This window comes from Drosophila grimshawi, unplaced genomic scaffold (genome assembly GCF_018153295.1).
Source record: "Drosophila grimshawi isolate 15287-2541.00 unplaced genomic scaffold, ASM1815329v1 contig_1377, whole genome shotgun sequence".
Classification (NCBI taxonomy): domain Eukaryota; kingdom Metazoa; phylum Arthropoda; class Insecta; order Diptera; family Drosophilidae; genus Drosophila; species Drosophila grimshawi.
The window spans coordinates 17989171-18014368 of record NW_025062900.1 but is presented as its reverse complement, the minus strand read 5'-3'; the positions used below and the strand labels follow the sequence as shown (position 1 = coordinate 18014368).

The 25198-nt window shown below is 37.4% G+C and overlaps 6 protein-coding genes across 8 annotated transcripts; 3 read left to right on the top strand and 3 right to left on the bottom strand.

The window, feature by feature from the left end:
* Positions 1-291: 291 nt before the first annotated feature.
* Positions 292-2273, bottom strand: LOC6570757. Of its 2 annotated transcripts, XM_001996930.3 has the most exons (4): positions 2122-2200; positions 1642-2067; positions 909-1571; positions 292-843 (listed from the first exon to the last, which is right to left on the bottom strand). In XM_001996930.3, the coding sequence occupies exons 1-4, from the start codon at positions 2138-2140 to the stop codon at positions 497-499; spliced, it is 1455 nt and encodes a 484-aa protein (XP_001996966.1). In that variant the 5' UTR covers positions 2141-2200; the 3' UTR covers positions 292-496. The 2 variants fall into 2 exon arrangements, with proteins under 2 accessions (XP_001996966.1, XP_032598125.1); XM_032742234.2 differs by having other exon boundaries at positions 1642-2273.
* A 373-nt stretch (positions 2274-2646) lies between these two features.
* On the top strand, positions 2647-4554 carry LOC6570756 (COP9 signalosome complex subunit 2). Its single transcript, XM_001996929.3, has 6 exons — positions 2647-2822; positions 2904-3098; positions 3158-3283; positions 3420-3901; positions 3966-4298; positions 4361-4554. The coding sequence occupies exons 1-6, from the start codon at positions 2769-2771 to the stop codon at positions 4503-4505; spliced, it is 1335 nt and encodes a 444-aa protein (XP_001996965.1). The 5' UTR covers positions 2647-2768; the 3' UTR covers positions 4506-4554.
* Positions 4555-5000: 446 nt separating this feature from the next.
* LOC6570755 (protein rolling stone) lies at positions 5001-6365 on the bottom strand. Of its 2 annotated transcripts, none has more exons than XM_032742233.2 (4): positions 5755-6365; positions 5552-5653; positions 5320-5496; positions 5001-5256 (listed from the first exon to the last, which is right to left on the bottom strand). In XM_032742233.2, exons 1-4 carry the CDS (start codon positions 6074-6076, stop codon positions 5153-5155), a joined length of 705 nt encoding a protein of 234 aa, XP_032598124.1. In that variant the 5' UTR covers positions 6077-6365; the 3' UTR covers positions 5001-5152. The 2 variants fall into 2 exon arrangements, with proteins under 2 accessions (XP_032598124.1, XP_001996964.1); XM_001996928.3 differs by having other exon boundaries at positions 5310-5496; positions 5755-6226.
* Positions 6366-9127: 2762 nt separating this feature from the next.
* LOC6570079 (protein rolling stone) lies at positions 9128-12420 on the top strand. The gene is made up of 4 exons (XM_001996291.3): positions 9128-9706; positions 11176-11530; positions 11603-11786; positions 11857-12420. The coding sequence occupies exons 1-4, from the start codon at positions 9605-9607 to the stop codon at positions 12044-12046; spliced, it is 831 nt and encodes a 276-aa protein (XP_001996327.1). The 5' UTR covers positions 9128-9604; the 3' UTR covers positions 12047-12420.
* A 2375-nt stretch (positions 12421-14795) lies between these two features.
* On the top strand, positions 14796-22381 carry LOC6570081 (protein rolling stone). The gene is made up of 6 exons (XM_001996293.2): positions 14796-14885; positions 19227-19513; positions 20288-20513; positions 21337-21456; positions 21530-21713; positions 21777-22381. The coding sequence occupies exons 2-6, from the start codon at positions 19412-19414 to the stop codon at positions 22123-22125; spliced, it is 981 nt and encodes a 326-aa protein (XP_001996329.1). The 5' UTR covers positions 14796-14885; positions 19227-19411; the 3' UTR covers positions 22126-22381.
* Positions 18265-19051, bottom strand: LOC6570080 (sex-regulated protein janus-B). Its single transcript, XM_001996292.2, has 3 exons — positions 18927-19051; positions 18702-18869; positions 18265-18641 (listed from the first exon to the last, which is right to left on the bottom strand). Exons 1-3 carry the CDS (start codon positions 18976-18978, stop codon positions 18412-18414), a joined length of 450 nt encoding a protein of 149 aa, XP_001996328.2. The 5' UTR covers positions 18979-19051; the 3' UTR covers positions 18265-18411.
* Positions 22382-25198: the final 2817 nt, after the last annotated feature.

Genomic DNA, 25198 nt, shown 5'->3' with positions numbered 1-25198 from the left:
TCATATAGATAGATAATTATATCTGTAGTTCTGTAGCTTCAACTCTTGAATATATTAGATGCTTTGTCAGTTCTTCCAATATCTATATAGGGCTTTATTCTCTATCATTGCGAAGGTCATGAATATAGCTTAAGATTATAACAAAATAAACCCTTCCATTTTCTAAATTTCGTGCAGTTGAGTAGTCAATTAAAGCAGCTATGCTGTTTTGGAAAACAAATTTTCCAAACTCTGTTGATTCTAGGTCTAAAAATGAATTCTGTGCTCATAAAAAATAACAAAAACTACATAATTAAAAAGCATAAGATACATCTGACGGATATCACAATACATCAATATATATGTTTTTTTTATCAACATAATTTTAAATTTGTTTTTTTTTTCGGACAAAGGCTACAACATTTAGTGCTCATTATTTTGAATGATTGCAAACATTTACTTGTAAACTGAACTAAATCGAACTCTTAAACAATTGTTAGGGTTAGCTTCTTAAAATCTACATTGAATTGTTGAATCCAAGGCGATCGAAAACGGAGTTCGGCTGAACCCGTGACCGATTCCCAGCATTCATGCTCGAGTGCCGGCGTGGACCAAAATGCTGCGGATTCTGATCGTGCTTCTGGGTGCGCTTAGGCGGCGGCTTTACACTGGCTGTTGAGGCTGCTGTTGCTGCGGCTGTGACGCCCAGACGCTTGTGCACCGACATGGAATCCTGGCGTGTGAGCAGCTCATCGCTGCGCATGCGAATTGCTTTGCCCTTGACGGGACTCAGACGCGCGGCTGGCTTCTTTGGTGGAGAGGCTTTGAGATTGTATGTTTTGCGTGTGGTGTGCAGCTTAGAAACTGTTGATTGAGATGGATTGAATTAAAATAATCGCCAGTGATAGCCATACTTATATCAAGCTTACCCAGGCCCAGACGGGACTTGATGTTGCGCGCAAAGTTACTATTGCCACGCGCCTTGTACGGCGTATGTGGAGCTATTTCTCGCACCTCTGCCGTCGAGGCGAACTTGACAATTTTCTCAGCGGGCCCAGCCATATCCACATCCACAAGCTCACCATCGCTGGCCTCGCTGTCTATGTCACTGTCCGTCTCCTTATAGTCGTCATCGTCCATGCTCTCGTCGTCACTGTCGTCGCCACGTTTCAATGGCACCTTGTGCACTAGCAGCACCTTCTGCTGGGGCAGACGCGACCCGCCTGCAGCTGACGCTGCTGTTGCTGTGTGTTTGGCCTTGACTATGGGCGTGTTGTGTTTGACACCACCCACAATGCGGCCACCTCTATTGCCTTGAGTGTTTTTCAAAATAGATTTAATTGCCAGACCAGTTGAGTGATCGGGTGCATCCATCGGATGTTTGCCGCCCAGACGGGCAAAGACAGAATTACTGCTCGAGCTGGCCGCTACCATGACGCTGGGCGTCTTGTGGACGCCAGTGATTTGCACCCGCACATTGCTCTCGCCGCTGCTGGAAACGATGCCCTCCTGGGCATCATCATCGCACTTGTTCTTGTGCAATCGCTTGAAAACGTCCGTTTTCTTGGTGCTGCTCACACGATCTGAGTACACTGCAGCAACAGCAGGAGTAAAACAATAATAAATATCAAATATTCTAATTAAAAATTACTTTCCACATACATTGCTCTCGCTTGGCAAGAATTTGCTTGCTCCGCTCTGTGGTGCCCGAGGGGAGAGTCACTTTGTATTTTCCCTCATGCTCGGGAAGCACGCGACGTGCTGGCTTTGTGGGTGGCGAGGCTTTGATAACGGGTGATGACGCCATTGCAGGTGGTGCCACAGAAATGATAGTTTTTGCCTTCGGTTTGGGCAGCGGCGTCTCCGGAACGAGGACCTTGTCGAGGGCATTTTGGTCGCTTACTTGCTTGGCGTGACGCAGTATGGCTATTATGTCGCCCATCGGAGTGATGCCCATCTCGCGTAGATACTCTTTGTTCAGGTCCAACAGCATGTCGTCCTGGATGCGATTCTCAACGAAGATGTGCGCATAGCTGGCTGCAGCCGGAGATGGAATTCCTCCGGCATTGAAAAACTTAACCCAGCGAGCTGCATTTGCTTGTGTTTTAGTATTTGCCTGAGTGCTTGCACTCTTATACACACCTGCACTTGACTTTGACATGGCTTTGTGTGATTAACACACTACTATAATACTTATTTTTAAACTATATTTGTATTTTTCACATTTATGCAGCGCTTTACAAGTTCTATTGAGTAGTTTGGAATTAGTTCCAGCGAACGGTTTAATGAACTGAAGTATGAAAAAAGAAGATCCCTGGCGTTCATTTCGTTCAGGTCGGCCAAATTGTCTAACACTGGATTCAGGTTCAGGCGCGAACTACCAGTTCAATTTCCAATGAATGAACAGATCAGTCGATGGTCACTTGTCATACAACATGTTGTATGTCGTATAATTAGTGCTTAGTTTGACAATTATTAACCGGTAACTTGGCATGCGAGTATATATTTTGATTTTTTGAAGTCAACATTTTTATTTTAGAGTTAAAGATATGAATTTAAATAATATATGCAACATACATTTTTAATACTTTATTAATAAAATCATACTCAATAAACTGTCATACCAGTTCGTATTGATAAGTCAGACTCGTGCGATATGTTTTAGCCCCTATCGATATCTCGTGTGAGTTACCGCATGCCCATCACAATCTGCAGTGTGATACACAAATTTTGCAATTTTGCGAGCATTGTTTTGCTTAAACATTTGTTGCACTTAAATAAGCTGCACAATGTCTGATAACGATGATGATTTCATGTGCGACGACGATGAAGATTACGGTCTGGTAAGCAATATACTTGAGACAATGCGCCTTGTGCTCTTTTCTGATGCCCGGCGTCCGCTTGGTTTGCGGTTTCAATTGTAGGAATATTCTGAGGATAGCAACTCGGAGCCTGACGTAGATCTCGAGAATCAATACTACAACAGCAAAGCACTCAAGGAGGAGGAGCCAAAGGCAGCGCTCGCCAGTTTTCAGAAGGTGCTCGATTTGGAGAACGGCGAAAAGGGCGAATGGGGCTTCAAGGCACTCAAGCAGATGATAAAAATCAACTTTAGATTGGTGAGTGGAGCACCAAAAAAAAGCAAGAACAAAACAAAGAAAATAATGCATATTTCTAGTGTAATTACGAGGAAATGATGGTGCGCTACAAGCAGCTGCTAACCTACATAAAAAGTGCTGTCACACGCAATCACTCGGAGAAGAGCATCAATTCCATACTGGATTACATTTCAACATCGAAGAATGTAAGTCAGAGTCGATCATAAATGGGGATCTACTGAATTTTGATCTTATTTTCGTGCGCCTAGTCTTAATACAATTGCAACACAGGCTATATATATATTATTGATCAGAACGAGCTAAAAATATCTCTCATTTCAGATGGCATTGTTGCAAAATTTCTATGAGACCACATTGGATGCTCTGCGCGATGCAAAAAACGATCGTTTGTGGTTCAAGACAAACACGAAGCTGGGCAAGTTGTACTTTGATCGTAGTGACTTTACCAAACTGCAAAAGATACTCAAACAGCTGCATTCGAGCTGCCAGACAGACGATGGCGAGGATGATCTGAAGAAGGGCACACAGTTGTTGGAGATTTATGCTCTCGAGATTCAAATGTACACCGTGCAGAAGAACAACAAGAAACTGAAGGCTCTGTACGAACAGTCGCTGCACATTAAGTCCGCAATTCCGCATCCCTTGATTATGGGCGTCATTCGCGAATGTGGCGGCAAAATGCATCTGCGCGAAGGTGAATTCGAGAAAGCGCACACGGACTTCTTTGAGGCGTTCAAGAACTACGATGAAAGCGGTTCGCCCAGACGCACCACCTGCCTCAAATACTTGGTGCTGGCCAATATGTAGGTGACATTTAAATTATTATATTGAGAATGTATAATTAATATGATGCTTATCATTTGTCAGGCTGATGAAGTCTGGCATTAATCCGTTCGACTCGCAGGAGGCCAAGCCGTATAAGAACGATCCAGAGATTTTGGCCATGACAAATTTGGTTAATTCCTATCAAAACAATGACATCAACGAGTTTGAGACTATACTGCGTCAGCATCGCAGCAACATTATGGCCGATCCGTTCATACGCGAGCACATTGAGGATTTGCTGCGCAACATACGCACACAGGTCCTCATCAAGCTGATCAGACCGTATAAGAACATAGCCATACCGTTCATTGCCAATGCCCTGAACATTTGGCCCATCGAGGTGGAGAGTCTGCTAGTTTCCTGCATATTGGATGAGTGAGCACCTTACAAATAATTGATTTAGACTTGGCTTAACCATTACTTTTTCTACTTTGCAGCACCATCAAAGGGCGCATTGATCAGGTGAATCAAGTGCTCCAGCTGGACAAGATTAATAGTAGTGCTGCGCGCTACAATGCTCTCGAGAAATGGTCCAATCAAATCCAATCACTTCAGTTTGCTGTCGTTCAGAAAATGGCCTAAATATGCGCCAACAATTAAAGCAAAACTGTCATTGGTAAAATACTTCAAATCACTGCGTTTTTTCTAAGTGTTTCAGCGAATTTCCAAGCACAGTAAGATAAGTTAATACAGGCTATTAACCGACAGCAACTTTCAACCTAATCTATGAGTGTAAAGGGCTTGATGTTCAGATAAGATCTAAAGCATTAATTATGGCACGTCGAACCGATAAGCCCCAGCAGCTTTCTATACACAAAATTCGGCATTAATTATGACACGTTGAACCGATAAGCCCCAGCAGATTTCAATACACAAAATTCGGTATTTATTCAAGGTGGTATTCAAAATATTATTATTATTAGCAATTATCGTATGTTCCTTTATGTTCCCTTTATGACCTTCGCGATAAAAAATTTTAAATATTTAGAACAAGCAAGCAAGGGGCGGTTTAACGTGCAAATTTTGGAAAATACCCATTGACAAGTCCAAAATATAGGAATTCGAAGAAAAATCTTCAAGGAATTTATAATTTATTTTGAAGCTTATTACTTAAACGGTTTGAACGGTATCCTTGGAGGTTGCCGCTCTGGTTTGCATAACTTCTGCAGCTTCCGGCTTCACGCAGCGCTCGTACATCCATATCCTTAATCTATAGATCCAGAAGATCACTATGCAGAAGAGCAGGGCCAACACAATGCAACCACAAACGCTGCCAATGGCCAAACCCGGTCGCTCCCAGTCCAGAATGAAGTAAATAGCGCGATTGCCAAAGCTGCCACATGAAAAGAAAGTTGGTAAGAGGAATAACAACTCTAAATTACTCACAAATCTGTGCCGCCTGCCCAAAAGTAGATGAGCGAGAATAAACCGTAGAGCAGGCCCGCTATCAGTGGATAGATGAAGTGCATCAGCCGCGTGGGAAAGGCCACCATGAAGCAATCGAACATCATGCATACCGAATTGAATGCATGCGCCCACAGGTTGTATAGGCCAACGGGTCCATCAGACATGGCTAAAGATGGCAATCAGTTTAGGTTTAAGCAAGCTGGACATGGATCAAAACTTACAGGGATAGAGTGCCACCCAAAACACCAGTGTTATCATCATGGCCAACACCGTGGTCGTAAAATGGGAGCCCCAATATATCTTAAGAGCCCAACTGCTGGATGCTGAAATATATTAATGGATATGTATAAAATGTCAAAAATCATAATAATGAAAATTATCAATTTTAGTTAAAGGAAATGAAACAAGGATGACTTCTGCTTACCAAAATAGCTGGGCTTTATAAAGTATATGGTGGCTACCACAGCGCTGTAGGCGCAAGCAAAGAGACACAAGGTGAAACCCCAGTCGGTGAGATAGATGAACCACTTGCCGCCGGTAAATGAATTCACAAGGCTGCCAATGACGCCACCAGCAAAGAAGGCAACCAAAAGCCAACGATAGATCAGCCAGATGAAGGAGCGATCGCCACGCTGCCACTGCGATCGACAGAAGTCGGCGGGCTGAGCGTGTTCCAGTGAGAACTTGGAGCACTGGAACTCATCCAGCAGTGGCTGGCAGCAGCATTTGGAGCTGGTGTCGCGCATGCCGGCGGGATGGATTCGACGTTGACGACGCTTGAGGAACGCTGCTAGGGCTGCCCAGAGCAGCTGGCTGGAACGTTGGTAGAATGCGAACTGCCGCAGCCATGGCCAGAGTTTGCCATTATTTCCGCAAATAGCTGGGGCTGAGTGGCTATTAAACTGTTGGACTTATCAGTTGGCGATCCTTATCGCCAGATATGTGTATTATTTGGAAATACTTCCAATATGTTGTTTTTATTTTATTTTCGATAAGCGCAAACACAACTGACTTACCGATTAGCCATTGTAAGCCGAACTGACTTGGCCAACACAACGTGGCTAGCAGCAGTTGTCCACCTCTGTTTAATTTCCCACACTGACAAAAGCTTTGCCGTCTCCCGTGAAATGTGCTTTAAATTTTGTAAACGCATTTTGTTTTATTTGTTTTGGGAACTTTTGCACATGATTCACGGTCAGATTGAAACTATTGGCAATAAATATTTGCTGACATTACGCTAACTGATATGGTATCGGAGATAAGAATTTTGTTAGCAACAAAAAATGAAATAAAAAAAAAACCCATCCATTTCATTGAATCTGCAGACGCATTGACAATTTGTCAGTTATAATAAACAATTTAATCAAAATAGTAATTGAGTAATGAAGCACGTTGTGAAGGGGGCCTTTGCGTGGGTGCCGCAGCTGGGAAATTGAGCTTAGGTGTTAAATGAATTGGTTACGGAACGCGAATCGTAAAACATCAGATGAGGTAAACATATTGCGGTAGCGGAAAGTGATAAAGCATTTCAGTGCGACCCCAAGTTGAATATACCCTATTTTCTACGGAATACTCAGTCATAATGATAATACGATAATAATTAGCTGATCACACACTGTAAAATGAGTAGGCAACCTTAAACAAAATATTATTAAGATAACGTAAAGTATTATATAGATATGCCCTGAACCCATGAAAAATGCCCAAAAGTTGCGCAATAGTTTGTAACAGGTAAAAGAAAGCATACATATAAAGTGATTCCGCTTGCAAAGGGATCGGATTCAGTAAGAATTCTTCTATTCTTCATCTTAAACAAATAATTATATGACAAATAACAAAATATTTATATTATTGATCTGGATCAACAGCCGAGTCGAACTATTTCCGTCTTTCTGTTTTTATAAACGCACAGATCTCAGGGACTTAAGAGCTAGATACTTTAAATGTGTAATCAGTATATGCAATTTGATCGATAACTCCGCCAGTCTAGCAATTATCGATACAAATCGATTTACGACACATTGATTTGCACAGTCGCTAATCTTCAAGAATTAAAAGAAGAGTGCTCAAGTGATAAGCATGATCGGTAGACTTTCCCACGCCGCAAAAAGCTGGCAATTTGATACGCTAAACTGAAATTGAAATTAAATATTGATCTCAAATCTATTGCTGCTGACATGCAATATCATTATTATGCATATACACTTACTTAACAGACATGCAAATTGTATCCGCACACGAATTGCAATTGGCAGTTGGTATTGTGGTAAGTGTTTGTGGCATCAGTTAGCAACGGTTGACTGTCTGGAGGCCCGTTCTCAAAGATCGTGTAAATTGACACTCAATTAGACTTGTAAATTGAATTTCATACTATAAAGTAAGAATAAAAATCAGATAGCTTTTGTATTTACAGCGATTGCCGACACTTTCGATTAATTCGAGTCAATGGCAAGGTCGCTACAAGAGAACAAAGCAGCAATTGGTAAATTGAGGGGCACGTTTGTGTGTGCCTCCAATTTGTCTGATATATGTTAAGAATATGTACATAGTTGATATATGTATTACTAATTTAGCAGGAATTTCAAATACATAACAAAAATGTGTAATCGATGCCATGTTTATTAAAGTGACCCTCAAGCGATCAAATTGCCATGGTAAATTGGAAAGTATCGCTAATCATGAGTGGGTGGGGCGTAAGCCATATTTCAACAAAACAAATACAAACATATTCTTCAAATTCTTTAATCAATAATTAACGAAAAACAAAAAGAAAAAATTGCTTTCTCTTTGACATACTTTTGCAAAGAACTTATCGCCCGTTAGATAAGGTAAATGTAGGTCAGACATATAATCTTATTACGTTTCCATTGCAGTGGATTCAGCTTGGAATTGCGACTCCCACTCTCAGCGCTTTGGCACATGTCCAATTGGAAGAACGTACAGTTTAAATTGATCGACCTCCATGGCTTCAAGTTCAACAATGTCAGCGGAGTGCGACAAACGATGACGAATGATACTGTTGTCGATATATCATTGATATCATATCACCCAAAACACTTCCCACAGCATCGAGCTTTGGAGGCAGCAGTAGTTAACGGAATGACAGCTTCTCTGCTATTTGACACTCTCTGCATAATTGTTCGAATTCGAATATTTCGCACTCACGATGTGCCTTTAATTAAATTACTTGGTTTAGTTTATTGCTATACGCTGTAAACGGTGCATAAAATGGGTATGTCTGAGTTATGCGAATTTATAAATTGAAAATATATAAATTAATATATTCCTGAACAGCCATACTTACTTTAAGTATGTATAAGATATAAATTTTAAATAAGACTATACATTAATTAACTAAATTATTTTTAAATATTTTACATTTATTTATTTTACAATTATTATAGTTGAAAATTTAAAACAATAAATATATAGTTTGCTGGTTCTAATTGGAGTCAATAAATAAAAAACACTACCTGGAACCAGCAAAACACATATTTCAATTATGAGAATTAATCACCAAATAATAAATAAATAAAATAAAAATAATAATACGGATTTAACCCCCTTTAAGCCATGAAACATTACAATTGTGCAAGCTGCAAACGCGTATTATCTGTGGCAAATGAATGAGTTCGGTTTGAAAGGGTATGTTGGGAGCAAGCACCCCTTTTATTTTTTGGCTGTTGTTATTGTCACAGAGTCTGTTTGTGATATTAATTTTCGGCATTTGTGCCGATCGATTGTATACGGCTTCGTATATAAAGCGTACGAAGCCTGCGCATAGTGTTTTGTCGTTTATTTGCAGTGAGCGCGCATTTCTAATCGGTTCGCAAGTCAGCTCGGGGCAGTCAGTTCGGGGCCGTCAGTAGGTCTTCCAAAGGGTAAAAGCACTTCACCGCTTTCAGTTGGCTCTGTCTCGTCGTTGTGTTGTGCACGAATGCGCGTTGAACGTTCCAAGTGAGGCACCTGTCCAAACGAGCACATCACTCATAATCCGATTCCGTCCAAGCGTGTTAGCTCAGCGCATTTTTTTTTTCAAGATCACCAAGTGCACTGCAAGTTTTCCCCTACTTTATTGTCTGTATGTGTGTCTGAATGCTGATGTGGTTGCAGCGTAAATCACAGCGTTGATTTAACAGAAAGTTTTTTTGCAACTGGCTTATTTGCCAAGCTGACGTTCACATTACCCACATAGAAGCAGCACATTACCACGTTTACAAATCTATCGATCATTCCGAATTCGAAATTCACTCGATTTCCGACTTACGCTTAAAATGCAATTTCTTGAAAGGTTTCGCAAGGGCCTCAAAAATGAATTCCAGAAGCAACATTTCGGCTTCGAGTACAGTCACGTGCACCTATTCTACAAATCCCTGGTGAGTGAACTCCAAAATATAAATGTTGCTGCAATAAATGACATAAGCGGAAGTGTGAAATAGCACAAAGTTTGACTTGAAAGCCCTTTGCAGTTTGGCATTTTATTATTGCTCATTTGTGAGATCATTTCATACACCCGATGGAGTTTCAGTGTGCACACCTGTCATAAAAATATTAGTTAGAACTTACACTGTGCAATACTGGTAGAAAACAGTGTGCCAAAAGCACATTTTCGCAAAAGAAAATCGATAAAAATAATAGAAAGTAATTACTCAAAATTTGAATTGGTTAGATTTTGTAAATTAAATTTTGTTGTATTTTTTTATATTTATATTTTTTCATTTATGTGTACTAAAAACAAAGCATATTATTTAATAAAGGTTTAAAAATATAAAATTTTAAGGTAAAGAAAATCAAAGCTGCATATTAAAGGTTAAAAAGGTTTTAAATAAAATAAATAAGACTAAAGTTACATACTAAAATATATATATAAGTATATATATAATATAATTAATGATTAATGTATATAACCCTTAGAATTCTTCGAATAGATTAGAGTACATATTATAACAACACAAGCCCGCATATTTGCCTAAAATTACAATTAAATCGCGCCACAATTTGTCACACGACTGATTCCGTTGAGAAATGTTTAACACATTTGAATTCAATTTTCGCTCGAATTTTGATTCATTGTATTTAGTGTGCTGTCTTCCGCTATTCGCTGTTCGCTATCTAAATTCCCAAATCAATTCTCGTTATGTAATTCCTGAAGTTTGCCCATGCAAAAGAAATAAAAACACACTCACTAACTGGAAATGCACGAGCCGATCTACTACGTCACGACTTGGCAGCATCACTCGACACACGCTGTGTTCTTAGATAACAGAGAGATAGCCGCTGTCATCATGAGAATAGTTTTGTACTGTTCAAGGTGTGTTGTGATTGCTTCCAGCGGAATATTTTCTAAAATAACCAACCGTAATTTGCGGGGTTAATTCAATAAGCCAAACAAATAAAAAAAAAGGTCAGATAAGGTAGTGCTTACCCAACACATGATGATTATCTCAGATCAATTAACACAAACATATAATAATAATATTGCGCAGAAATATTAGTTCCGCGATTGGTGAATCATAGTTCAAACTACATTTCTTATCTTTATATATATACTATCTTTATATGTACACTATATATACATATATCGATTTTGTTTATAAGGTGTTTATCCGTGCTCTGTTTTTTGTTGGTCAATTTGTGCAAGTCATTGTTTATAGTCTTCTGATAAGAATTTGATTACGTAGCTGACATATTATGAATGTTATTTAAAATAATAATAATTTTATTATCAAGCTGCCCATCTAGCATACGATTTATTGTCAATTTCAATGTCAGCTAGACTATTTGACTGTCACTATAACCTACCACCTTACTAATTTGTACATCTTTCATGCCTTTCTTCTTGCAGTGGCAAAAGAATGAAGTTAGCACAGCTTACTTGCTGTATCGCTGGATATGGGCGATCTTGTGTCTGGCTGTATACATTACCTGCATTGCATTGCAATTGTGTGACGGGATATTCTTCATCTATATGACCAATTGGGGCTTTGGTCTCATCACCGTCACCATGCTTATGGGGGCGGTGCACGTCACATGCTGGCACTACGATATACGGAACGTTCGGAGTCTGGTGCAAGAGTCGGGACAGAAGGGGCGGACCACCACGTGCAGCTTGAAGATCTATTGGTGGCTGTACAATATGTCACTGCTGATGGCCTTGATCATATCCACTGTGTACTGGGTATTTCTCAACGGTCGGATGAGTGAGTACAATATCAATTAGCAGCTAGCTGACCAAATTAACTAATTCTATGCTATCAATTCCATGTGCGTAGACAAACCGGCACGATTTCCGGTAATTAGCATTATAACACATGCTCTGAATAGCGCCTGTATGATGATCGATTTTCTGATCGTTGCATTTCCGCTGCGACTGCTGCACATGGTGCAGACGATGTGCTTGGCCATTGCCTTCTTCCTCTTCACACTCATCTATCACATCAGCGGCGGCACCGATGAGTGAGTAAATTAGCCCGCACTTTGATTGATGCCATTGATTGTCTTCTCTTCGTTCTTCTTTTATGTACAGATTTGGGAATCCCTATGTTTATCCCATACTAGACTGGCATAATCCCATTCGCTGTCTGGTCACATTCGTCGGCATTTTCCTGATGATCATCTGTTTTTGGACGCTGCTCTTTGGCGCCCATAAGCTGAAGCAGGTCTTCAATCGGGCGTTCAGCATCGTCTGGACACCCCAATCCGTGGGTCTTATATAACACTAGACCCACAAAATCTAGCATCACAAAACTGCACTCAATTAGCGATAAGTAGTCCAGCCCGCATATTGTAATTTTCATTTAGTAGTTACATCTTTGTATTCATCTTTACTTGCATTTACTATTTATATCACACTGTAGCTGTACGCACTAAGATTGTTTTTTAGTAAGTGCTTTTTGCTATGCGGCTAGTTTAAGCATTGTAAGTTTTTTCTGGTTCCTTAATGCCGAGGCAACATCCGATTGCTTTGGCTATTACTTTTAAAGAGTATAAACAATTGAATAAAGCTTGTTACTATGGAATCCATAGTGAAATGATATTATGAAGGAAATAAAATAATGTTTTTTGAACATTTTTCATTGGAAAATCGAAATCAACGGCTTAACTTTATGTAGAAATATCAGTTAAAACTGGATAAATAAGCCAAGTATTACAATTTTACAAAATTATTCGAAAGCTATTAAACTCTAATCAATTTTGAGAGAAATATAAAGACAACATAATTAATAAAATCAGTTAAATAGCTTTCTATCTTAAAAAGAAAAAACTAAATGTGACTGCACTGCACTTTTAAAAGAAACTTCTTAATGCACTGAATATGCTCTAAACAAGAGTAAGGGTAATGAGTTCAATGGCATACATACATCTACGTAAATACATACATACATATAAAGCACGTAAGCAATCATGTACGTATACACATACATAAGTATATATGCAGGTACATACATATTTTTCAACTTTCATTGCACGCTTCTCTCAACACACTTTCAAGGGCTGCGAGTTCTTTTTAATTGTGTTGCTAAATCTTGTTGAGCTTCTGTCAAGTGCTTTTTTTTTCTATGGAATTGAAGTCAACATCCAGAAATAAATGTGCTTTGTGTTTGGATTATTTTCGGCACAAATTTCGACAAAACACGGAGAAATACCTTTGCTGTATATTATAAGTCGTATTCAGCTTATTATTATATGCGTCATCACAAAAAATGGATGGAGTACTTCAAAACATTGCCAAATAATTTCGGTCAGAGCATAAAGCCGGCATACAAAAAAAAAAACAAAAACACAAACGAGTTCTCTAAAAGCAGTGCATGATAAAATACACAATATAAGAGAGAACGAAAGAAGAAAAAGAAAAAAAAATCAACTGTACAAAGTTAGTTAGAAAGAATCTTAGTCTTCTTCTTCTTAGTCTTAATTCTGTGTACGTCGATTGCCAAAACGCAAAGCAAAGATAAAAGACTAATTAGGCCTGTCTGTCGGTCTGTCTGTCGGTCTGTCCCATGAGGGAACTCAAAGAGCTTATGCGAAGAACGTTGAGGGGAAGGGTTGAAGACCGTCGTCATCTTTAATTGTTCTGCAAAAGTTGGCGCGAGAAGTAAAATGAGTACACTCAGCAAAAAGAATGGGTATTTATTCGAAGTGAGAAATAATATTATCCAATTACTTAAATAACAAATTAGCAACTACTTTAATTAATTGGTTTACTATCAATTAAATGAGTAATTTATCGGACCAGTCAACGCCTTAATCTCGTTTGCGACGTACACAGAAAAAAAAGCGATGATAATTCGGAATATATTTTGATTCAAGTGAACAACGTATTCAAAGTCCGTTTAATCTAAAACAAACAACGTTGAATCAAGTTTGTTATTTGCTTACTTTTCATTTTTTTAATCTCATTTTGAAGAACACGTTATAGATATGAGTTTGAGACTCTTCACTTAAGCTTTGCAATTCTGAAATGATGAATTCCTCAATTAAGAACGTTTTTAGAAAGTAATTTTTCTCTCTGTGTTCTCTGGGTTCTGAACTTTAAGCTTGTATACAAAGATTATGGAGTATACTTTAACCATTTGACATACGTTGTTATGAACATTTCATACTTAAATAAACAAAATATTTTATTTTATTTCAGTTTTATGATTTAATTGTTGTGTATCCGACTCTCAGCAGAACAATAAAGCTCGCTCACCTGTGCTCAGTCGGCGCCAACCTCAACACAACCTTTTACGATATTGCGACACACGATCTACGATATTCACTTTTTTTTTGTGACAGTGGGTTGAGGCAAACTCAATTTTAAATTTATTAGAAGGGCTGTAAGTTTTGAAATCTAAAAGAACATAAAAAATATGACTAACTATATGACAGTGCTTTGAGGCATATTAAAATAAACATTTATTGAATAGTTTGTAAAAATTATTCTGTAAATTATTTAATACTCAGGGATATATTATATATACTTAGGGCTAATTATCTATGTACACGCTGACCTAAAAAAATACCATCTGCTTATTGGAGGTCGAAGTGCAGTCAATGGATCTTACAATCACAAAACACACAAATAAATACATGATCATTAAGAAATTAATTATTAATTATAATATTTATTAAATAATATATATTATTTAATATATATTATAAAACAAATTGACAATAGCAAGTCAAAAATATACAAACGAAAAAAAATATATATATAGAAGAATGTACTTTTTGTGAATATTATTTATTTAATACGATACAATAATTATTAAAGAAAATGTTATAAATTTCAGAAGGTTGTCGATGTTTTATTAATATGAATATACATTTATATTTAATTAGTTTATGCTTTACCACAAAACTCTAATAAAATATGCGTTAGTTTTTATGTGAATCTGTATTCACGAAGCGATCATTTATGACCACTGTGCGTCTCAACGCAGAGTTTGCCAGCGTCGACGTTGGCCTAAACAAGTTACGATCAGTTTTGGAACGCGCGTCGCGTCAATAAGTCGTGATTTGTTCGGTCGATCTGAGGAGTCGCGAGCCTCGCCTCGAGCCTCGAGTCTCTGTGTGAGTTCCGCTGATTGTCACTGGGGATTCCTTCTAGGATAGTGATCTGAGGGTTGCGTGCTAAGGTTCTCTGTGCTGGTTGTGTGGCATTGTCGTGTGAATGTGAATGTTAACATTGTTAATGTAAATAATGTGATATAAACCAGATAAAATAACGTCCAGAGTCGTGCGCCGTTATGCAAAATGTTTGACCCAAAAAATAATTACTACAGAGACAAAGACCAGGGCAACTATTAGGCTGCCAAGCCACGCGTATAAAACACGCAAAACGCGCTACAAACTAGTTAACAAAAAAAAAAAAAAAATACAAGTTAAAACAATAATAATAAAAATAATAATAATAGCATACTGGCAAAATGGCAAGAAATTCGCAAGACTCTAAAAAATCCATCGTTGTTGTTACAAAGAGCTTAGCCCATTTAAATTGACGATGGCATTATTCTTTTTGGAATCGTGTGTGGAATTTTTATTGCCTATTTTCTTTTTTTTTTTGCATTTGGGTTTTTTTTGTGTTGCCAAATTTGGCAAGCTTTCAGCTCGTACAAACTGATCATTGAGCAAAAGACAAATAGAATTGCATTGCCTGAAGTTATGCGAGGGTTATGCAATTTCCCCCCCCACATGCAAATTGCCTATTGACAAATTCAAATATTTTCCTTGAAAACAGAAAACGAAACGAAAATTTGAAGATCATATCCATATCCAAGTGAACTCGACCCACCAGATATCCGCGTATTGAATTTTAATTGCCGCATTTAGTGGCACGTACTCAGCGCTAATGCACGTTTCTTACTTATCGTAAATGAGTGACATTATTTTTGATTTTGGCCAGGCCATATCCAATTTTTAGCGAACTGAGTAAATAATAATAATAAACAAATTAAATTCCCTCTACTTTAAAGGAGTGGCAATCCAAAATAGTCAAAAACTTGAAAACAAGGGACAAATTGATACATGTTTATGTTCCTAAACAGAAAAACTTCTTATGCATATAGAAACTTCTAATTAGCCAATTCACACCGCTAATAACGGCCACAGTCAAGGTTTTTCTCATAATGCCAATTAGAGTCTCTAATAAAACTCAAGAATGTTTACGACTATTTTCGCAAACTGAATACAAATAATGAAGGTGCGCAGAAAATATTTTGATTGTTGATATTTGCATATGAAACGGCGTTGAACTCTTTTGAATTCACTTTCTACGCGTAACGAAATGGACATGTGTAAAAGTGACTTATTAACTCGGCTAGATGACAGGCGAGAGAAGATGATAATTATGATGACAATGGATCTGAAGATCTAAAATATCTTATTCATCATTATCATAACGTTAAACGTCGCCCTGGGCTACTTTTGGTAATATGCAACGTTACTTTGCCATTTGGCTACCATTCACAAAGTGTGATTATTTACACAGTTGGCTCAGATGTAAAGGTCAACATGTTTTCATAAGCATAGTTTTGTGCTTATTATGCCGCCTATATTCAAGTCTTCAACTTCAAACGAAGGCAAAAGCCGAGGTTCAATGTAGTACAAATCCAAAAGCCATAAACCTACATATCGCACAGACACACATATATATATATATATATATAGTATATAGTACCTATTGTACACACTTATCGTCTGCTCTTTGTTGACGAATATGCAGCTCAAAAGGTGTAAGCGTAAATTAAACGAAAAACACACGAAATAACAGATATGAGTATGTTGTATTGTATTGAATTACATATCTGCTCACGGTTATCGTGGTTAGTTGGACTGTTAAATACTTGGTTCGACTGCCACTCGAAGTGTCTTTCAGACCTGTCTTTCAATTCGCTTTTTTGATGTTCGTGCAAGTTCAGGGACGCGAATGTCGCACACCATAAAATGTTTTTGCTGAAAACAGACTTGAAATTAAATGCGAACAAATGGTGACTAAGTAACAGCTGATGGATCTGGACAAGCCTTTATTGTGTTTTCTTTGGCTTATCACGTATGTGTGAACAGAAATTTGAAATTAAATGGAAAATGAACAACAGCTGCAATATATATTAGAAAAATGTTATAAAATCCAATTAAGTTTAATAGGCTTCTTCAAGTTGTACATTTAAGTGCTAAAAGGGAATAAAAAGCCAAATGAAAAGTCATCTGTAAATCTAGAAAATTATCCGTATCCCTTGTGACCAATAACTTTTCGAACGAATTCTCCAAACTTCCTTACGGTATTCGTTGAGTGAGTGTGTTCCAGTCTGGCGTAACTGACTCTCCATCCTCATAAGGTTGGTCAGGATCAACAGCTGAGTCGATCTGGCCACGTCCGTCTGTCTATTTCTTCTGCATCGGATCACGGAGACTATAAGAGATTTAAATTTGGAAAATATATTCTCCTACACATAATAATGGGATCGACTATTATGATGTTCCACTACGATGATTTGGTTTCGATACGGTCATTTTCAGACAAAGACTATCTGTTCCGGTATTTGGGTTTTAAACAAATATTGAACGTAGGCTCTGATTCCGCTTCCGATTCTCAATTTGAATCAGTTCATGCCGGACATGCGGTTCCGATTCCAATTCCGGTTTGACACCCTGATTTTTATACTGTCCCCATAAAATCTATGATTAAATGGGGTATTTTGTTGCATGAAAAGTGCACAAGAAAACAGTTCCAACCCCATGAAGTGTGTGTATATATCACTGATCATCATCTATGACAGAGCTGATTTGTCTTTGGCCTCTTCCGTTTTCCTAACATCATACAAAAATCGTCCCGACCACTTTTTGTACATATTTTAAAGATGATTAGAGCCAAATGCACAAAATGAAGACATAAAGTATATTTCACCTTTTTAAAATTTGTTTTTAGTGTACAAATTTAAACATGTTAGGGCATCTATAAATAGTGTTAGTCTGATACATAAAAAACCAAGTTTATAAAAATAATGCTCTGACTGACCTACGGCTCATAATGATTGCTTCAATAGTCGTTGAACATTTTATATTTGTTAACCTTGCAGTTTTTAGTTCACCTAGCGGCGACCTTATAATGAATTTATCTTTTAAACAGCATATTATTAAACAATAATATAATTAAAGTTGCCCAAATTCCTACTTATTCGCTGAACTAACTATTAAATACTATAACTAGACGTGGCATGAAAAATAATATAATATAATAATTACAGGGCGCAATTGCACTTCAAATGCAAATTGCAATTACTATATAAATTAATAATCACACATCTTTATCTGGTTGAAACTCGTTCAACCGAATGCGTTGGCAGGCTATAAAATGAATTCTCTACAAAGCCATTTAAGGAATGAGGAAGGAATGACCTTCTAAAGCTCCAAAAGGCCGTCAAGGTCTACAAAAAATAATGCTGTATTCAACTTCTAGTAGGGTATTGACAATCTTGTCACTATTTTTATTTTATGTCTGTCAATTGAATTACAAAATCGAGGACGAATAATTAATTTAGAAAGTAGTGCTAAAATTTGTGCTAGACATGCTCGATTACTGCGTTTAAGAAATATCACTTTATATATCCATTCCGATAGATTCGGCATCAATATTATAAGCAGCATATTGACTATTTGCACGTAAAATTTCTCTGGTCTCCAGATGATCTGCTTTGCCCAACCTTTGCAATCGGCCATAGATTTTGATATATTTCTTGTCATTATCGTGAACCATTTGGCCACCACCTAAACACTCTGTGCAGAGATCCTGCGCACTGGCTTCCTTCTGCAATTGATCATAAACATCAACTGTGGACAGGCAACACATCGAGATACAAAGCGATCATCTACAATCCAGACTCAACTTACAATGGTATTTGACACGGGGTACACCACGTATAACTATTTTGGATTGTTCCGATTCGTCATGAACGAAAACCTTGGCGATAATATATTTAAGCTTGCCCTGACCAATTGTTATCTCTGGGAAGGTCACAAGATTCTTCAATTTTTTATCGTTGCAATAATTACGGGTTGCTTCCAAAGGCAGTTGATAAAATAGAAGTTATTATTGTAGAAGACACGATTACTTACTACGCATTATTGGACGCCAAAATGGCAAAATTAACGTTCGTACTTTATCCATATCGAAATAATTTTGAATGGAATTAAATTTTTTAAATCTATTTTTCGTTGTTTATTATGAAGTACAATCGTTTGGACTGAGAACATAAAATGACGACAATAACATTACCAGACGGGCTACTAAGTTTAAACAATTTAAAAAAAAAAACTGTATTTACTGAGTCGGAATAATAATAAACTTGAATAATATAAAAACTAAATATTATATGTTCTAATAACAATTCACAACCTAAATTGTTTAACCCATAGCGCTGTTCTTCGTCTTGGAAATAATTAAATTAGAAACGGCTAAAGAAAATGGACTTTCTACGATTTGCTCATTTTGCATAATAACAAGCGTGTCGGAACAAGTTACACCATCCTGGTCTTATAAATAAAAACAAAAGCATATTTAACAAAAACAGAAAAGGAACTTCGAGTTGGATGTCAACAAGATGGCAAAGCTTGAGGTGATTGTGCATCCAGTGAGAAAAGAATTTAGGCGTAAGCGATGCGGCTTTGATCATGATACTCCCGATGATTTTGTCAAATCACAGGTAAGTCATAATCCAACCAAAATAAATCACAATGTGGTATAATGTGGTACTGATAAGTCTCCATCATTTGATATGCACCAGTTGCGTATTATGTGTATTATTTAAATGTCAATGTGCGTCACAGGTTTATATTTAACTGGTTAGCCAAAGAATGCAGCTCGAGGTCAGATTGTTAACAGAGCCTTATGAAATACAGTCTAGCAAGGACATTATAGATTAGATGTGAGCCTTAGAAGTAAGCTTAGATTAATTCGATTATACAAAAGACCCTGAAAGCCCCTCATCCCATTCTGGAAAGCTCTACTATTGATCGTCTTAGTCACCAGTACACCAGGTCGCTGCCTTTATATAATCAAATGACCAAAACTGTAAGAAATGGGCGTTGTCCAGTTGCTGGGTTTTAACCATTTCATTGTTTCACCTTGAGCATATTTGATGAATCTATTTCATGCACAGTATCAATAGAATGAGTGGGCAGCTCGGGTGGTTCGGTGGGTTGTGTGGTTTAGCTATCAACTCGATTGTTCTAGCATTGTAAATTAAACTTTTAAAATATTAATAAGCGGTAAAGAGCTACGAACTGTACACAGCCATGCACCGCTTGTGGTGCCAGGTACAATAAAATTACTCACAGCCCCCAGACTCAATTCTTGGCACTATTGTGGGTCTATTGGACTGGTATGTCCACACACACATGGATGTGCATACTAATTTAGACATATGTAGGCAGAGTCGTACGACTTAATATTCATACTCAGCTATTCGAAATTGCAGTGGCAAACCTGTACAAAGAGCATTGCATATTTGTTCTATCGCTGGCTGATGGCCCTCTTCTTCATTGGCGTTGTCATTGAGTCCATGTGGCCGTCGGCGGATCATGAGTACAGCTACTGGATCTACTTTATCTATATGACCAATTGGGGCATATGGATGTGTATGCTAACTAATTTACTCGGCGCTATACTGGTCACAATTTGGCATTATCATCCGGAATATGCGGGTAAGTTATTATATTTACAGCTCATGGCGATAACTATCTTATTCTGATTGTACGAGATTAGCTTAAAACATGCGATCATTATAAAACACTCATAGGTAATTTAGTTAATTTAGTTCTTAAACTCTGATAATTTCTTAATCTCATCGTATTTGTTATCTAAACATATTTGTTAAGAATCGATCGTTTTAGTTTTTCTCCACTCCTTCAACTGAGATTTAAGAGCCTATTGATTGGATAAGAATTTCCCTTTTATAGTCTAACTTAATTTTCCCAAATACTTCAATTTTTAGATTTATTCTGCTCTCTTTAAGCTGAGATTTAAAAGCCGTTGAATGGGATAAAGCAAATTTTAACTGATCTTAACTTTATCTTTCTCAGATAAGCAGGCGCACTTTTGTAGTAAGTTTAGTTAAATAAAAATGACTTCATCTAAAGCTCTGATATTTTATATTTGTAACTCTTGCATTATCTTATAGTGTAACCATATTTGGATAAGGCTTAAACTGATACTTCAGGTTTTCGATTTTTTATTCTCTCCTGCAAACGAGATTTGATAAGATAAGGCAACTATATAACTATTCATAACATTGTCTTCCACAGATAACCTTCTTAATTTGCAACCATTTAGTCATTTTACTTAAATAAAAATATATTCTTCTTATGGTCACATAATTTCTTTTTGTAAAAGGGGCATTACATTATAGCGTAACTATATTTACTGAAGGTTTAACCTATTAACGATAATAAGTTTTTTCCGAGATGCATCAATGCATGCCAATAAAATAAAGAAAAGTTTGACTGATCCTAACTATATCGTCCACAGATAAACTGCTTAATATGCGGGCGTGGACGAGTCCTTTTCGCATATACTGGAGCATGCATATAATAACGCTGGTATTATCGATAGTCATAACTATTATCTACTGGAGCATACTCTACAATGGTAAGTCTTGTTTGTGGTTGAATAATTCACCGAAAAATTTGGTTTAAATGAGTTGCGTCTGTTGCCTTTGCAGTGAATGAGAGTACTTTGGATGCAACAAATGTGCTCACCCATGCATTCAACTCCATTTGCATGTTCATTGACCTGTGGATTGTGGCGCATCCGTTGCGATTGCTGCACGTATTTCTGCCAGTATTATTCGGTATTACCTATGCCATATTCTCCTACATCTATTATCTGTGTGGCGGCATTAACAAGTAAGTAAGCCAGGTCTACTTTATAACGCATAACAATTGTATTATTTCCCTGTTTGTGTCCAGGAAAGGCAAACCGTATATTTATCATGTTATAGACTGGAATCAGCCACAAAATGCATTGATAACCGTCTTGGGCGTCTTGGTGGTCTCTTGTTGCATCTATGCACTGCTCTTTGCCTTCTTCAAGCTGCGTCTCTTTCTCTCGCGTAGCTGTCGCCAGGGCAGCTTTGTACTGCCGACCACAATCGGCAGCGCCAGCAAACAGTCTGGCAAGGCAGCGAATGACAAGCTGGCAATGTCGAACGGCATTCAGCATTCACCCTCCCGCATCTCTATGGTGCTAGGCAACCACGCTGGCTACGAGAATCAGGCCTACAGTCCCAGCACCGGAGAAGAGAAGCCAAAGAGCTAAGCTCATCTCACATCTGACTGATAGCTGGATGGATAGATGTATGTTGGATTATGATGTAATTTTACCTCAGCTAGATGACAAGTGTGCAATTAGCATTTACCTGAATGTTGTCTTAGCTTTTTTTGCAACTTTAGTCAAATTGTATAGGGGAATTTTAGCCCAGTGATATTGTATTATATTGTAGTTTATTCTAAGCAAATAAATGTTGTGTATGTATATCAATTGTATTATATATAAATAAATGTGAATTTTTAAATTATTTTTTTAAATTATTTATATGCAATACTTGGATAATCTCATGATTAAAGCAGTCTCAAAAATATGCGTTGGTTAGGTGACCCCTGACACATCCCATTAAAGCGCTTTCGCCTAGAGAACTCGTAGCATTATAACTTACATTATTTATAGAATTTCCTAAATTCTTTTTGGTTTTAAGTGCGACAATTAAAGTGCGAAAATTATAATAATATTACTAGTATTTTAAACTGAAATTTCTTAGGGCTTCTCCATTATAAATAATGGCCTTCAATATCTATTTACACAAACGTCGATTTAAGTTCAATCATTTCTCCTTGATAACTTTGGCTTTGTACTAATTGTATATGTACATTTTGTATAATCTACTCATTCTGAAGCCCTCATTTATATTTAAAAATGTATCCTTGATAGCGTCGTTTGTGTCCCCATTTTTGAATCAACATTTACGCTCAACTGGAAAACCCAAATATGAATTAAAAATTCCATTAAATATTCAAAGCGCGTTGAACTCTGGCTAGGCGGGGCAGGGAATGCCGTTGGTGTTCCAGGCTTGGGAACTTTACAGTTGATATATCAAAAATTAATGCCCAAGTACATTGTGCTCTATGGATGAATGATAGGCGGGAATCGTTTGCATGTACTTGAAAAGGGTATATAAACAAGTGCTGACAGCAAGAAAATGAATTAACTGATATCGCCGATTTTTAGATACTCTTTTAGTCCATCTAGTCGCGAAGGATCCCACCTTTTGACAGATAGTGCCGACAGATACAGCCGAAACGGGCTCTTAGTCGATCTTTCAATGCGTTCCACATTTTTTGATAATATTGTAAGGCTTTATAATTTGTTAGGGTATACGAATATTATAACAATTGATTAATTGATTGAAGGACTTCGGTGTTGCCAACAAAACTATGGAAAGTTGCTCAACAAACTGCTTCGGCCTTGAGAAATGGGTGAGAACCAATGTGTCATAAGTAAATATTTTACACAATGTCCTAATCACATAGAAATGGTTGTATTGGCCCATTGTCTAAATAGAGTAATCAATCACAAGGTCTGTTATATTTGAAGTGTAGCTATTCAAAGCACAGTTTGTTTAATAATCGAATTACCTATTATAGCTATAATACATAATATATAGTTGATGAAATCTTGGCCAACAACTTTAAGATAAAATATATGATATTTTTTAATTATCATTACTCTCCTGATTATAATGCAAACAAATCTTAATGTTAAGCAAGGCAACTGAAACTATTATTTAAATATAATATATTATTTAAATATTAATTAACATAGATATTGGTAGACAAGAAATTATTGCAAATATGTTGCTTGGGCAAAGTCAAAACCACAAAAACTAGTTGATTGTTGTTTGAGTCATTTAGATTTGGGAATACCTTTAATGTGACCTTTTCAGCACATTAGCACACACGCAGTGTCCTTAATCACAGCTGCCCGATTGTCCAGTCGCCTCCCAACTCCTACCACACGGAGATAGCTGGGGAATCAATTGACACAGCTAGACGAATTCATTAAACTGGCGCTATTGTTGTTGTTGTTGTTATATTTCTTACCGGCTATAACCTTAATTAAGTTTCCAAAAGCATTTAATAACCAATCCCCGAACAGTTGTTGCAAGAACTTAAGGACGAGAAAGACACGTGCTGTTCGAACACACCCCTTCCTTCCACCCTGATGACGATGACACTGTGCTGAGGGAGGCATTCTAATTACGCATATGTTATAAATTTGAGGACCTCCTAATCAAAATCAGAGCAGACAGCTACAATTGGCCTGCCAGGTGTTTGTGTGTGTGCCAATCTTGTTTGTCGTTACTGTCCTTGAGTGACACGGCATGTCACAATATCCACCGCAAATTAACGTCGCATCTGTTTAGGGCACCGATCGATATGTGAACATTTTTGATCGATATGTGTTTTCCTTGAGCTTTGAACTTCTTTTCATGTCCTTGTCGCGCCTATTGACCTGTTCTCCATGCGCCCCGACTGGCCCTCATCATCGTTAGGACAACAGGCCGAAACCAATAGGACGTTCATTGAATACTTTCGGAAATTTCGACAGCTGTCAATGTCAAGTCAATGATTATATTACACTGCACCGCAAACTAGCACCATAATTAAACACAATCAATAGTGTGAAATATTAATTGAATAACTCTGGTTCTTACCACTAAACCATCACAGCTTTTCTATTCCATTGTTAGGCCCCCAGAATTAAACAATTTAGATTTATGGCTCTGTCATTATTGTGCAATTTTCTACCAATAAACAACGCATCCAAGTAATTTTGAATGAAGCCCGATATGCATAATTGCTTAAGACCATTAAAGTGAACCATTTCACCTACGGTGTGGATAATTGAAATACATTCAGCAGCAGAGCAATATACTACAATGGTAAAATAAATAGATTTTGTGGAAATGCATATTACAAGGTTGTATATACTTGATTATCGTAATGAAATTACAGCTACGCGATCAAAGAATAATACAAATAAGCATATTTTAGTAAACAAATAAGTTGTTCATACAATAACTCACATCTCAAACAGATAGCTATAAAAATCGAGGACTAGTTTGCATAGAGAATATTAAGACCATAGCAATAATCTAAGCTCTACATAGTAAACTAAATATTTGAAACTGTAATTTAAAAATACATAACAAGTATTAGCAAATACTTGATTATCGAAATTAGCATATCGAGCATATCTTGGTAAATAAAAAAAGTTATTCATACAATAACTCATATATCAAAACGATCGCTTCAAAAGCCAGAGACTGGTTAGC